Source organism: Tinamus guttatus, unplaced genomic scaffold (assembly GCF_059628265.1).
Source record: "Tinamus guttatus ecotype Peru unplaced genomic scaffold, ASM5962826v1 Tinamus_guttatus_pri_ptg000193l, whole genome shotgun sequence".
Taxonomy (NCBI): Eukaryota; Metazoa; Chordata; class Aves; order Tinamiformes; family Tinamidae; genus Tinamus; species Tinamus guttatus.
The window spans coordinates 416,186-429,198 of record NW_028288727.1 but is presented as its reverse complement, the minus strand read 5'-3'; the positions used below and the strand labels follow the sequence as shown (position 1 = coordinate 429,198).

Genomic DNA, 13,013 nt, shown 5'->3' with positions numbered 1-13,013 from the left:
ATTGTCTAGCCTCTGCAATACTGAAGTCGGCTTGAGGCTGCCTGGGGCAGCCTTGAGAATACTCTTGGTAGAAACTGGCACTGGGCCATTGACTGCAATAGATGTTGTGCCAGTTATACCAGCAATAAATTTAGCCCAGTCATTTTGTCTACTCTCATAATAAAAAAAGCTTTTTTAAGTACTTACTTTAAAAATTGAATGTGATGCTTTTTGATAACACTAGCCTGATTTTCCAATGGTACTTAGCCATGAAAGTTCAGTCGCTAAATCTTTGTATCAAAGAAAGGCTCACCACATATGTGGTTTTTCAGCCGCATTTAATTATGCAGTTCCCTAAAGTCCTTGAGCAAAATCTGATGATTCTCTCTTGGTCTAGGTTCTGTCTTTGTAAATCAGAGGCGACACCATTCCTAATTCCTACCACCCAAGATTTAAGTGCATAGACTATTATGCAAATAAAGAGCTGGCAAGAGTTTAAAATAAAAATAGATCACTAAATATGGATTTCCCAAGAGACATAACATTGCATTTATTTTCTCTTCCCTTTCCTTCAACTCTCTGTAGATGAAGAACTTTTTTCAGGGATGTATATTGATTTCATGGGGACAGATGCTGCCATTTTCCGCAGCCTAACTAGACGCAATGCTGTGAGAACTGATCAACACAACTCAAAGTGGCTCAGCGGTAAGTTGGGTTTGTTTTACCAAAACTTTTAATCTATTTCACAGAAGCCCTGCTTTGTTTCACTTACTTAAAATAAATAGATTTTATTCACCCTTCTGAATTTAATTTATAAAGTGAGTCCATGAGGAAGAAATGTGTGCAAATACATATTGTACACAGTGCACTTCATGTGGTGTGTTGAAACAGAAGACTCACTGCCTCATGGGACACCCCATCTGGTGGAAAGTGCAGGAAAACCTTTCACAATACAAGTTGTCAGGCAGATTAACTTCTAGGGGAGTACTTTTTTCACCTTAAAAACCTAGGACATTGCTTTAAAATAGAATGTAGGATTCTAAGGTTTTTTACAATGAATTACAAACTTTAGTCAATTCAAATTAATCTACCTCTTATGGAGGAGTCCCACCCAACTGTACTCAAAATGTGTTTAGCAGAGAGTCTTATTATTAGTTAAGTGAGTAACAATTTTTGACATTTATTTCTATGATAAGAAATTGATTAGCAAACAAATTAGAAAGCCAGCTTCTGTGTACATAAACTTAACACTTGGCTTCACTGAAATCAATGTAGAAACACTCCCTAACTTCACTGATGAGAAGATTCTATGATTCTGTGATTCCTTCCAGTTACACTACATTGAATGAAAATGATGGCGGACTCTCTTACTAAAGGCAGATGTCAAAGGATGGGAGTAAATAACGTAATAGTTCAGTTTATAAAAGTCTTCAAAGTATGTTGGTATAAACAAACTTTCTTCAAGTATCTCAAAAACATACTTTAAGTTCTTAAACATGAATTACTTATTTTAGCTGTTTTTTAAGGTGACTTCTGTAAGTTCTGTACTCCAGTACAGACTCTAGTAATACCTGTGTATACCTGTAAATCCTGCTACCACAGGATTACAATTTATTTTTTCAGAATATATTGGATTCGTTATGAAGGGGAAACCGAAACAACCGAAACTTGTTCTACTATTTTCTACTGTCTTATACACCTTGACATACCACAGTGTGAATCAGGGAAGAACACCATTAAAATATCTAATTACTGGATAATCTCTCTGATATACATGCTCAGAAGAGGTATTTGGCAGTTTATATCCATGTTCTTTTAGAGATAGGATCATGATACTTGATATAGTAACTGAGAATGGCCACATTAGAACACATAAATGCCACAGTCATAGACATGAATATTCCATCAGAGATCAAAGCTTTGAATTAGGTCATTTCAAGATTTGTACTAAATTTCAACCAATCAAGCAATCTTGCATAACCATTAAACAGGTCCTTCAGACAGAAGGAGGGCCCACCTCTTCCTTCAGACAAAGGGGAAGGTCTTCTGAGGTCTCCCTCGAATTTATAGTAGATTTTAGCATAAGAAATTGCCAAAAGCAAATGCAGGTAGCAACTACAATAGGGGTTGCCTAGTAAAAGATTACGTTGAAGTAATACACAGTCACTTGCGTATCAAGATGTACAGTTTAAAGGAGAATACTAGTAATAGTACTACTGTGTTTTCTAACCTTAGGTGTATATATGTCCTTCAAAAATTGCATGCATGCTATTCCATATTTTCATTATTTTTCTCTTTTAGTGCTCCCCTATAGTGCTTGGCATATATGCTTCACTGTTTAACATCCTCTGATATGAACTGAAGGAAACTTTGCTGTTCAAGATTGTAAATCCTCATTTCTTTTTAGTGTTCCAAGAGCTATTTTCCTCTGTTATTTATGTATTTTTAAAGTATCTTGTTTATTTTTTCTAGTGAGTCTTTCAGCTACTTATGTTTTCCCTTCAAGAATCTTTCCTAAAGTACCCTGATAACTCACTGATTTTTCTCCTTTCTTCCTCAAAGTCTTTTAAATCCTATAATGAACTCCTGCTTCTGCATTTGAATTACTTTTCTAAAAATCTGATCTGAGGATAAAATGAGATGCAGCAGAAATGCTTGAAACCATTGAAACAATTTACCTAGTGATGCGAGGCTAGAACTAAGCACAACCTGCCACAGCAAAGCATCTATATGCATTATATAGCAATTCCTTAAAGGGATCAGTAACTGTCAAAACGTTAACTGCTTATACTGATACATCTTCTGGCATGTTTCATTTCAGAGCCTATTTTTGTGGATGCTCATGTTATCCCAGATGGCACTGACCCCAATGATGCCAAAGTCTACTTCTTCTTCAAAGAAAGACTCACAGACAACAGCGGCAGCACAAAGCAAATTCATTCAATGATTGCAAGAATATGCCCAGTAAGAAATGTTTTGTGTACCAGGTTGCTGTGACAAACAATTACTGCAATTTGATAAGCTAAATGACTCTTTCATGAAAATGATTGAAAAGCCTTTAACTTATATTAGAAACAAATTTATGTTTTCAGCTTCCACATTCATAATTAAGAAGATAAGTTATTTAATACACAGTTAAGGCCTCAGTTTGTTATTTAGTTTGTTACACTGATATGAAAATGTAGCAATTCAGGAAATTGTATATTTCTCTGATTGGCTCAGAATAGGTATAGCAGTGTTGAATTTCCAAACTTACTTTGTTTCGCATGAATCAGGTAGGGCTTTTGTGTAGAAACAAATACAATACAGAACAATAAAAAAGGCTAAAGCTTTCACCCCTAAACACACAGTATCTTTTTTTAATGGAAATATCAGAATCCAGCTTTTAAATGGGTTGATTTAGCTTTCAAACATTGCTTTAATTTTTACAATATTTTTTCCTTTCTCTGGTCTTGCACTGACATATGTATGAGCCTAACTCTAAGAATATAAATGCAGATATTAATCTCAGGAATTGTGATTGTGGTCACCACATCCCTCATTGTCTCTCTCCTTTTTGTATTTATAATTGAGTGTACATGAAAAATGATTGAAGCAGCTATTAATATCTCTTGTGTAATGCAGCACTTTTATTTTTTTATGAGAGCAAAATTGTAAAATGCACAATTACTGCTAGCCTTTTCATTCTTTCTTTTGGAAAGAGCAGGAAGATAATTGGCAGGGTCTGGGTGCTCCTGTTCTTTAATCTGTATTTTCTTTAGAACTAGATGTTTGGTGATGTTGCTGTGCAGTGTGTAAGGGCACGTATGGGATTGTATTAAGCTCCTTCTCTGGCAGCATGAGGAGGCATGTAATCTGTTTCATAATCCCCCTGTTTTTGTGAAGGTGCCTAAAGGCCCTTTTGGGTATTTTGCAAGACAACATTTCACAGTATTACATCTGTGTTATTATTGTTATTATTATAATAAGGCACAGATGATTTCTAAGAGGCTTCAGACTATGCAGACTTATACTGAAGTCTGACAAATTCCCAAAGCCACGAATACGAATCTGAACCAGACATACTTACATACTATCATATTTCGATATCAAAACCTTTGAGACAGACCAAATAGATTAATACAGTGGTGCTAAAAGAGACCCCCCAAAATGCCCATTGTGAGTGCCTCTAAAAGTCTCATTACTGGTTCCAGGAGCACCAATGGAACAACATGCAGCATTTTGGACCAATCACATTTATATAGTTTCCTTATTGTCCCTTTTCCCTTCGTTTGGGTGACTTTGTGATATAGTGTTTCTGAGATGATGCTTTTATTTAAGTCCTTCATCAGCAAAATGAGTCAGGAGGTATCATCTCTGTGTGTACTGTCTGCTTTAGTAATTATTCTTTCTCCTTTGCACTGGAGTGATACGGAGAGCTCCTCGAGCGAGCAGGCAGCGTGCTCACAGAGGAGGTAGCACCAGGAGACAAGTCACATTAGCAATGTCTTCTTCAAAGACATGAAAGAAAAACAAGGGTTTCATGGGGAGGACTGTAAGGCAGTGACTGTTCTCAGTTCACTGCTGACTCTCATAATTCTCCATCCATAAAGTAAAATTAATCTGATTGTGCCTGTAGCCTATTGCTCAAAATCAAGTGTCATCCCAAGCCTGCTAGGCCAGCTTGGAAAATCTTCTCAGAAAATGAGTTTTTATTCTCAGCCAGGTCTACAGTGTTTCAATGAGGGGGGCTGATTTAGGCTATCTATTTTTTTTGTATTTGATATTTTGTTAATGATGGTAAGCATTAACCCCAGAAAAATGTGGGAAAATCCAATAAATTATTACCTATGTTGTATTTCTTTCTAATGAAAATAATATTCTTTTCCAGAATGACACAGGTGGTCAACGTAGTCTTGTAAACAAGTGGACAACATTCTTGAAAGCAAGACTTGTGTGTTCGGTAATGGATGAAGATGGAACAGAAACATACTTCGACGAATTAGGTATGGAAAGAAAGTCTCTACAAAGTTTTATCTAAGTCCTCCACCCTGAACATATTTAAGCATTAAAATTCCCACAGTGATATTTGGACCTGTAGAGGTCCATGACAAATTTCCTTTTAAGTTTTGGGGCAGAAGACAAAAGATTTCTTCATACCTCTCTCTGAGTCATCAGCATTATATCTTTGAACTAAAAAAATAATAATGTTAACTTTTTAAAACATATGCATGTAAGGAATTAATATTTAGAAGGAAACATGTAAGTGCTGTAATTTTTATTTTTCTACTATCTAGAATTATAATAGAAGATTTTTTTTATGTATATTTCTTTGAAACTGTTTATTATACTACTGCTTAACATACAGACTTTTTGCAATACGGTTCTTTTTGGAGGACTCTATCTGATAGCTTAGGCTAATACTACTGAATGCCATTACCAGCACTAGCAAAAATACAATGAATAAATATATTTTCTTGGGATTTATTCAAACACTTATACCGTCAGTTCAATATGTGAAACAATGCAGACATTCAGTTACTAGTCTATACAGCAATCAAAATAAGGTTTCTTCTCAGTAAGGAATGAATTAAATGCAGATCTTGATCCTTAAGTGCCAAAAACCACTATCACAAAGTTTCAAATTCTATATTGTCCATGGCTGTGATATACAAAGTCATAGTTCTAAATTTAGGTGTTGGAAAATTTGGTATGGGTATTGGTATCTATAAGTGTAAATATATACATACATAAATAGCTAATGAAGCCCACAGTGGGGTTTCATCTGATTCCAAACTCTGCATTGTAATCCATCCCTCTCCTGTTACATTAATCCTGATCTTCATCAAAACAAATGGATTTCAGAGTCTTTCTGACTTGGTATCATTACAGATATTTGGTGTACTTTTTTTGATTCATAGATCTCTATGGAACATAATGGGGAAATAATCAGATACTAATTTGATGTAATTAAGTGAATATAAGGTACTTTCCTAAAGAACTTTCAAAATTTCTTAGCAATCAGGAATTAATATTTCAGCGCTTTGATTTGCTGGTCTACTAGAAGCACTAGAACTCTTTTTTTTTGGATGATAAAATACAGGGTGATACAGAATACGATTCTGTTTTCAGTAAGAGCTCCTAGCACAATCTGTTGGCCAAGAGGAAGACTATATCCATAGTTGTAAATGCAGAAAAATCTGGGAGGGATGAAGGGGATGATTTTGTTTTTACCTGCAGTGCAGAATGGCACAACACTACCAGTGTTATACACTGAAGTCCTCAAGGTTTGACGTGTTTAAAAGAACATGCTAAGAATTTTCAGAGGTTTAATATACGACTCTCATAATGGAATGGATGACCTTTCCTATAGTAAGAAACTCAAACAGTTGAGTCTTTTTGTCTGATTTAAAGGACATTTAAGGGATGACCTGATTATGCTTTAAGTACCTTCTTAAGGAGAAAATATCAGAGACCAAAGAACATTTTTCACTTAAGTATTGGAAAAAATAAACAAATCAGAGCTAAAACTGGGTAAACTCAGTAAGTAGGCATGGTTTTGCATAGTGGGGTTAATAAATCCACACAAAATAGGAGCAGTGTTTTATATCTGTGTGTCTTTACTGGGAAACTACTTGTCATTCATATCCTGACCTTTTTCTTAGTCAAACATGAGATCGTGGAAGAGTAAGTACATGAAGATAAAACACCTAATTCTCCTGGTTTGGCTTATATCCAACTATGAGAACACTTTGTCTTTGACCTACTGCAATTTAAACATTTTCCTACTGTTAAACAACCTGCTGAAATGAAATCCAGCTGAGAGAAATGGGAGAAATGGATGCTAAACATATTTGAAAACCTTTGTCTTCTTTCTTCAGAAAGCTAATTCCAGTGCAGTTAATTCCAAAATCTGTTTACCAGTGTTCGAGTGCAGGATTTCTCCGTGCGGTCCAATCATATGATAAATTTGCTTTTTCTCATTCAAGTCAGAGACAAAACTACCATGGGCTTCAGTAGGAATAAAGTCATTATTTAGACTGGAAAATAAAATTACTGTAACTATTCAAAAACTGTTTTTTTTTCTTTCTTTCTTACAGAGGATGTGTTTCTTTTAGAAATGGATAATCCCAGAACAACACTTGTGTATGGAATTTTTACGACATCAAGGTAGTTGTGGAGATTTGAAAAAAAAATACTTTTCAGACCTATCCAATTTTCTATATTTATATAGAAAGAGATGGTTTGTGGTCAAGACTGTTCTTCACAATTTTGTATGTCTCCTGTGACTAGCCTTTCCATGCAGAAGTAAGAGTTTCAATTCTGAACACAGACCTGAAAACACAAACCTAAAATTCTTAAATGGATTCATACAGATCATTTCCACTTTCTCAGTTGGCAAATGATGGCACAGATGGCAGATAACCCCTGTCAGCTGCAGTTGGCTGAGAAAAGACAGTCTTCTGTTGTGTCTGATCACCTCCTTCATCCGTTACAACTCACAGCCTTAAATTTCTTGTCATCAGTCAGAAGTATTAGCTTTATGTCTGGATTAAGAAATGTACTTTGAGCTCCCAAGAGTAATGGAAGTACTAGATATGCCTTACTATGATGAATCCCTCAACCAAGATAGACCTGATGGACCTACAGTATCTGCCATCTCTTCCTTTTTTTTTTTTTTCTCTTGTTCTCAGCATATACTGAAAACATATGGAATGAAAATGGATACTTCCTATTAGATATTCCAACCTGTACTATTTACCTTCAAAGAGAGTTTTTATTAATTTTTATTAATTTTTATTTCATGTCATTTATGTGATCAAAACTTATTTTAAGGCTTATTTCTATGAATTCCTTTTATGGCATTTTCCATTTAAAAAAAAAAAAAAGACATTTTTTAGCCTGACAGGCTTTTCTGTCCATGATAGTATACAGGAATCATCATTCTCAGATATGTGAACTAGCCAGGAAAGTATGATTTTATAACATTTAGTGGGGAAAAAAAAATCCCATAACTTGTAAACATCTGGTGCTGTCTATATTTTACGATTCCTATTGCACAAAAAGAAAAAATGCTGAGTCTATGCTTAGCAGTAAAACCACACTTATGATTAGGTTATGGATGCAACATGTCTCAGTTTGGAAACACTTTTACCTAATTCTCCTGGTATTCTCCTGCACTGGAAATAAAGGCTGAGTCAAAGGACCATATAAGGTGGCAACAAGGAGAAAACTTTTCATATTTCTGTATCTCAAGCCATTTTCTCTCTCTGCTGAAGCTTTAACATTCATGTGCATTTCTGGTTTCAAACCACGTGGTCTGTGATTTGTGTTTTCTCTTTCTTTTTTTCTTTATGACTGTAGATTGAAAGTGTTACATAATTAAATACAGCAGTCATAATGAATTTTACTCTCCAACAGTTTCTTTATTTTCACCTCTGAAGACCTACAGCTGAGAAAAGTATCAAGACAAACATCTTTCCAAATAATAATGATTAATAATTTTACCTAAACCTTATTGAGGTAAATGATGTAATACTGAGGCAAATTATTTTGGTGGCATGATCTACTGTAAATCTAGCAAGTAAAACATCCCAAATCATTAAATATATTTTTAAATCCTATTAAAAACTATTAAAATTTCCACAAATACCATAATCCACCTAAGAGTTTCCTCCTGCTAATACGTATAGAGCCAAGAGTAATGTTGATTGTTGGGTAATTGCCAGTAGCACTGTCTTAACTTTCTCACTATATGTTATAAATGCAAATTTGAACATTTAGTATTTTCAATTTTCTTCTGTAGCGATTTTTTTTCTTCAAACAGTTAATACTAGATTTTCCACTTTTTTAAGATAAATATGCCAAGCCTCTTATACAGAGAAAGAAGAAAGGAAGATTTAATTTCACTCCAGATAGTCTTAGGATCACTTTGGGAATTATTCCGTTAGTGCTCTTCATCATTGGATGATGGAGACCTTTCAGGGCTTGTGTTGTCTGAGGAGGCATCAGAGATATTATCTGGGTGAATAAAGAGACAGTGGAAAAGCAAGCCCTCCTTGTAGATGACTCCTCATTTTCTCTTCAGAAGGCATCAACATTCACCTCTCCTGAAGGGATATCTTTGTGAAACCAGTTCTGGGGAAGGATTGCTAGACTATAAAGGAGTAATTCTTCTACAGCCACAACCTGTCCTCATTTTGTATAGAAAAGTTGGCAACTGGTTATAATACACTAACCAACCATAATTGTGCTGGAAGTTTTGATTAACATTCTAGCCATGTCTTTCAGAGAGCTTATGAAGGCCTTGTGGTTAATTTATTGGTGTGGAGTTCTGGAAACCTGTGCTAAGCTTGGAAGCATTAAGTTTATAAAACCCTTGTCTCACCAAAGTCAGCAATATTTTTGCCATTGATTTAACTTGGGCCAGATTGTGTTTCTTTTATATTCAACAGTAGGAATTTTTTTTTGTTCCATCAGTGGCATAGTAGCCTCCTCTTTTTTCAGGTCGATGTTTAAAAGGTGCTCAGCCTTAGAGACTTATGTTGCATATTGGGAAGCTAAATCAGCTGATTGTTTAATATGTTGAATCTATGCTATGGAAGCATTAGATTGTATTAAATATGTTATTTTGGGGGTGTTTCTCATCACAAAACTATGCATTATGATAGAAGAATTATGTGAAAGATATGAAAGTGCTAAATTTTACTTACTCTCTTCCAGTTCCATTTTCAAGGGCTCAGCCGTGTGTGTATATCATTTATCTGACATCCAGACTGTGTTCAACGGGCCGTTTGCACACAAGGAGGGCCCAAACCACCAGCTGATTCCATATCAGGGCAGAATTCCATATCCGCGACCTGGCACTGTAAGTACGGAAGATGTTTACGCAGGCCTGCCAATTACTTGTCTCTGTTTAATAAGTTAATAGATATTTATTCCAGGAGAATGGGATTGTATGTGACTACGACATTTAGTAGCAGTTCAGAACAGTTCTGTTTGCCTTTCAGCTTGCCATAAAATCACCTAGTATGTGGAAATTTTCTAGAAAGAACTGAAAACAGTGCAAAATACTGAACTCTCCTGTTCTCTCTGCCCAAGTAATAGTAATAATTACTTCATTAGATGGCAATAATGTTTTTAGAACATGCATTTCATGTCTATGTTTGAGCAAAAATAGATAAAGTGATTAAAATACAGAGACAGCACTGGAAGATTGTGCACTATAGACAAGATCCAAACTTCTATGTCTTCAGGGTGTTTTTTCCCCTAGTTCTCCATAATTTAGTAGTTCCACCAGGACACTGGGGAACTGTGATAGAAGGACATAGTTTCTGAAACTGCCATTCAACTAGTCAGGTTGAGACTAGTCAAGACTATTAGAGAAGAGACATTGAAATAGAGGAGTTGTCATTACAATCTATTCATAGTAGCCTTTCTTAGTAAGGCTACTTTTAGCATCTCTTAAAACTTTGTCAGTACTTTTCTTTCGCTGCAACATGGATTGATAATCATTCAATTGATTCTGAAAACCATGAGAGTTTCAAGGTTTTCAGAATTGTTCTAGGATAGCTTTTAAACAAAAGTGTATTTGTTTCCCCCCACACACTCACACTTTAGGGCATATTCAAGTGCAGTGTTGATGTAGTTTTGTGGTTTTTTACTTACTTATTTGCCATGGTCTTAATTTAGATGTAGCAAAGCTATAAAGTCTAATATTTCTGGTTTTAGAGAAGGCTATATGAACTCTCTCTAGGGTCTTCTTTATTTAAGATTTCCTAAATGAAGTAGGTCAATGTGGGGACTTTCACTGTTCCCCGTAAAGTCTTCTTATAATTCCTTATGTATTGGAATTAGTAAATGTTCACAAAAATATAAATCAGCTCTCAACTATGTAGCTCTAATTTTATTTTTTATATGAATGCTTTGTTGCTTCATTCAGCAAGAAAATTACATTTTATTTTAATTTGCCAGACATTGCTGTTAAGAACCTTTAAGCACAACACTTTTATTCATTTTCTTCTTTACACTGTAGATTTTGTCCTTCTCTTTCTTTCTCTCTTTCTTGTACACTAATGCTTAGATGGATGTAATAGCTCTGCCTGTTTACACAGTTTCTCACAACATTTTAATCCATTTTTTACTAGCTACAAGATTTTGAACTTCATGTCCCCAAGTCTCTAGATTTAATCAGGACTAACATTCTGTCAAGTTTTAATGCTACCACCTTTTTTGCCATACAGCTCTAATCTCATGAGTTCACTGAGACTTTAAATTTAAACTTTACAAGAATACAAAGCAAATGGTCCCTTTAAACAGGAAGTTTCACGATCTTGTGATTAGTCACATTTCAGTTTCTTGCTACTTCAGAATGTTGTATTTGTATATATTTTCTGAATCACTGGCATGTTATTCTTGGTTCATCTCACAGAGACTTATAAGGCCCTGAAGGGGCTTGGAGGAACTGGGCAGCAAAATGAAAAGGGAAAAAGAAAATTCAGCTATGGACTTAACACATGTAAGATGAGGATATGTGTGTTTAGGTGCTTATAGGATGTGTTCAAAGGCTTAACTTTGAATATCAAGCTTGAAGACTATAGAAGGAGAGCTTGTTTCTTATGGGACTTATATTCTGGGATGCTGGACTGAACAGGGATGCATTTTTATATAACATGGAAAATCCTACTTTAGAGTTATCTAAAAAGATAATCATACTAACCATTGGACAGAAGTGAATGTACGTTGAATAAATACTGAAAAGACTTCAGTGTAGTTTGAGTGGAATAAAATAAAGCAATATGTTCCTTTGGCCATAATCAACCCTGGAGTGTTTGGCTGCCCTTCACTAAATACCAATGGTTTCTTATTTCTCCACAAGCTAAACTGACTATGGAAAAAAACACTACATAATTGGCAGGTTCCTCCTAAGTTCAGTGATGTTTGAGGATATTTTCCATTTTTCAGAGTTTGCAAAAATAGTTTTTGTACCTATAGCATATTGGAGAATATACTGTAAATTAAATGATTCTGTTTCCCTGGTTTGTATTGGTTTATATTAGAGCTATTATGCAGGACATAACAAATGAATGAAGAGGAATGAAAAGGAAGTTTCCAAGGACTTGCTCAAAACAACGATGCACATTTGGTTGTACACAGGCAGAAGTCTTAGGATCTCCTGATCAAGAATCATGGGAGGATAGTTGGTATCAGAGAAAGTCTTCTTTCAGCTGAACTGTTGGAACAAGGAAGTTAATGTGGACTGAAAGTGAAATAGGAACCGCTCCAGACCTGGAAGTGGAGTGCAAGCAGACCACTGTCAAAAAGAATATTCTCACTAGTAGCCCTCATAATTATGAATACAGTTCTCTTCTGACCACTGGTTCCTATCTGAGCAGATAGCTCCACATATTGTCTAGAAGACTGGGGATGAAAGGTGCAGAGAGGCAAAGGCGTAGAGCAAACGAGATAAGAAGAATTCAGTTTTGTGCGCAGTCATAGGAGGGTTAGCATTTGGTGTCATTCCTGATAAGAGTTAAACCAAAACTCTGAGGAAAAATGAGAGTTCAGAGGAATCAATTGTCAAGGACCTCATCTGGGAAAAGAGACTCATATTTGAGTGGAGTCCTGGTTCTTCCCGATGAAGGTAACTGATGGCAGAGCAGTCTCTTTAAAACAATTCCTACTAGAGCAGTTCCACTTTGTATAAATATTTAAATACTAATTGACCCAGAAGTTGCTCCTAAAGCCCAGGGTGAGGCTGAAGTCCCCTCTCTACTTGGTTCCCCATATTGCTGAATGAATAGTTAATTAGGTGTACGAAATGGAACAGCTTTTAGCAGTGAGGGTAAAACTGACACTCCTGACTAGCGGTTAGAGGGCTCCCATGGGATGTGAAGACCCAGTTTCTAATGTTTGTTCAAGTCAGGTAGGTTGGACACATGACTCATATCTCCCCAGTGAATTTCCCAGTCTGTCAGAGTATGATTCATTTTATGTAATTTCAGTCATCTAAAAGCCATCTAGTCTGAATTACTGACTACAGAGGAAACCTAGAT

At 35.6% G+C, this 13,013-nt stretch overlaps 1 protein-coding gene across 1 annotated transcript in view; it reads left to right on the top strand.

The window, feature by feature from the left end:
* Window positions 1–13,013, top strand: part of SEMA3C (semaphorin 3C) — a 113,321-nt gene that overhangs the window by 76,595 nt on the left and 23,713 nt on the right. Inside the window, exons 7-11 of the mRNA XM_088523515.1 lie at window positions 565–684; window positions 2,801–2,943; window positions 4,850–4,964; window positions 7,059–7,128; window positions 9,682–9,826. Coding sequence (XP_088379641.1) covers window positions 565–684; window positions 2,801–2,943; window positions 4,850–4,964; window positions 7,059–7,128; window positions 9,682–9,826 — 593 coding nt within the window. The remainder of the gene's footprint in view (window positions 1–564; window positions 685–2,800; window positions 2,944–4,849; window positions 4,965–7,058; window positions 7,129–9,681; window positions 9,827–13,013) is intronic.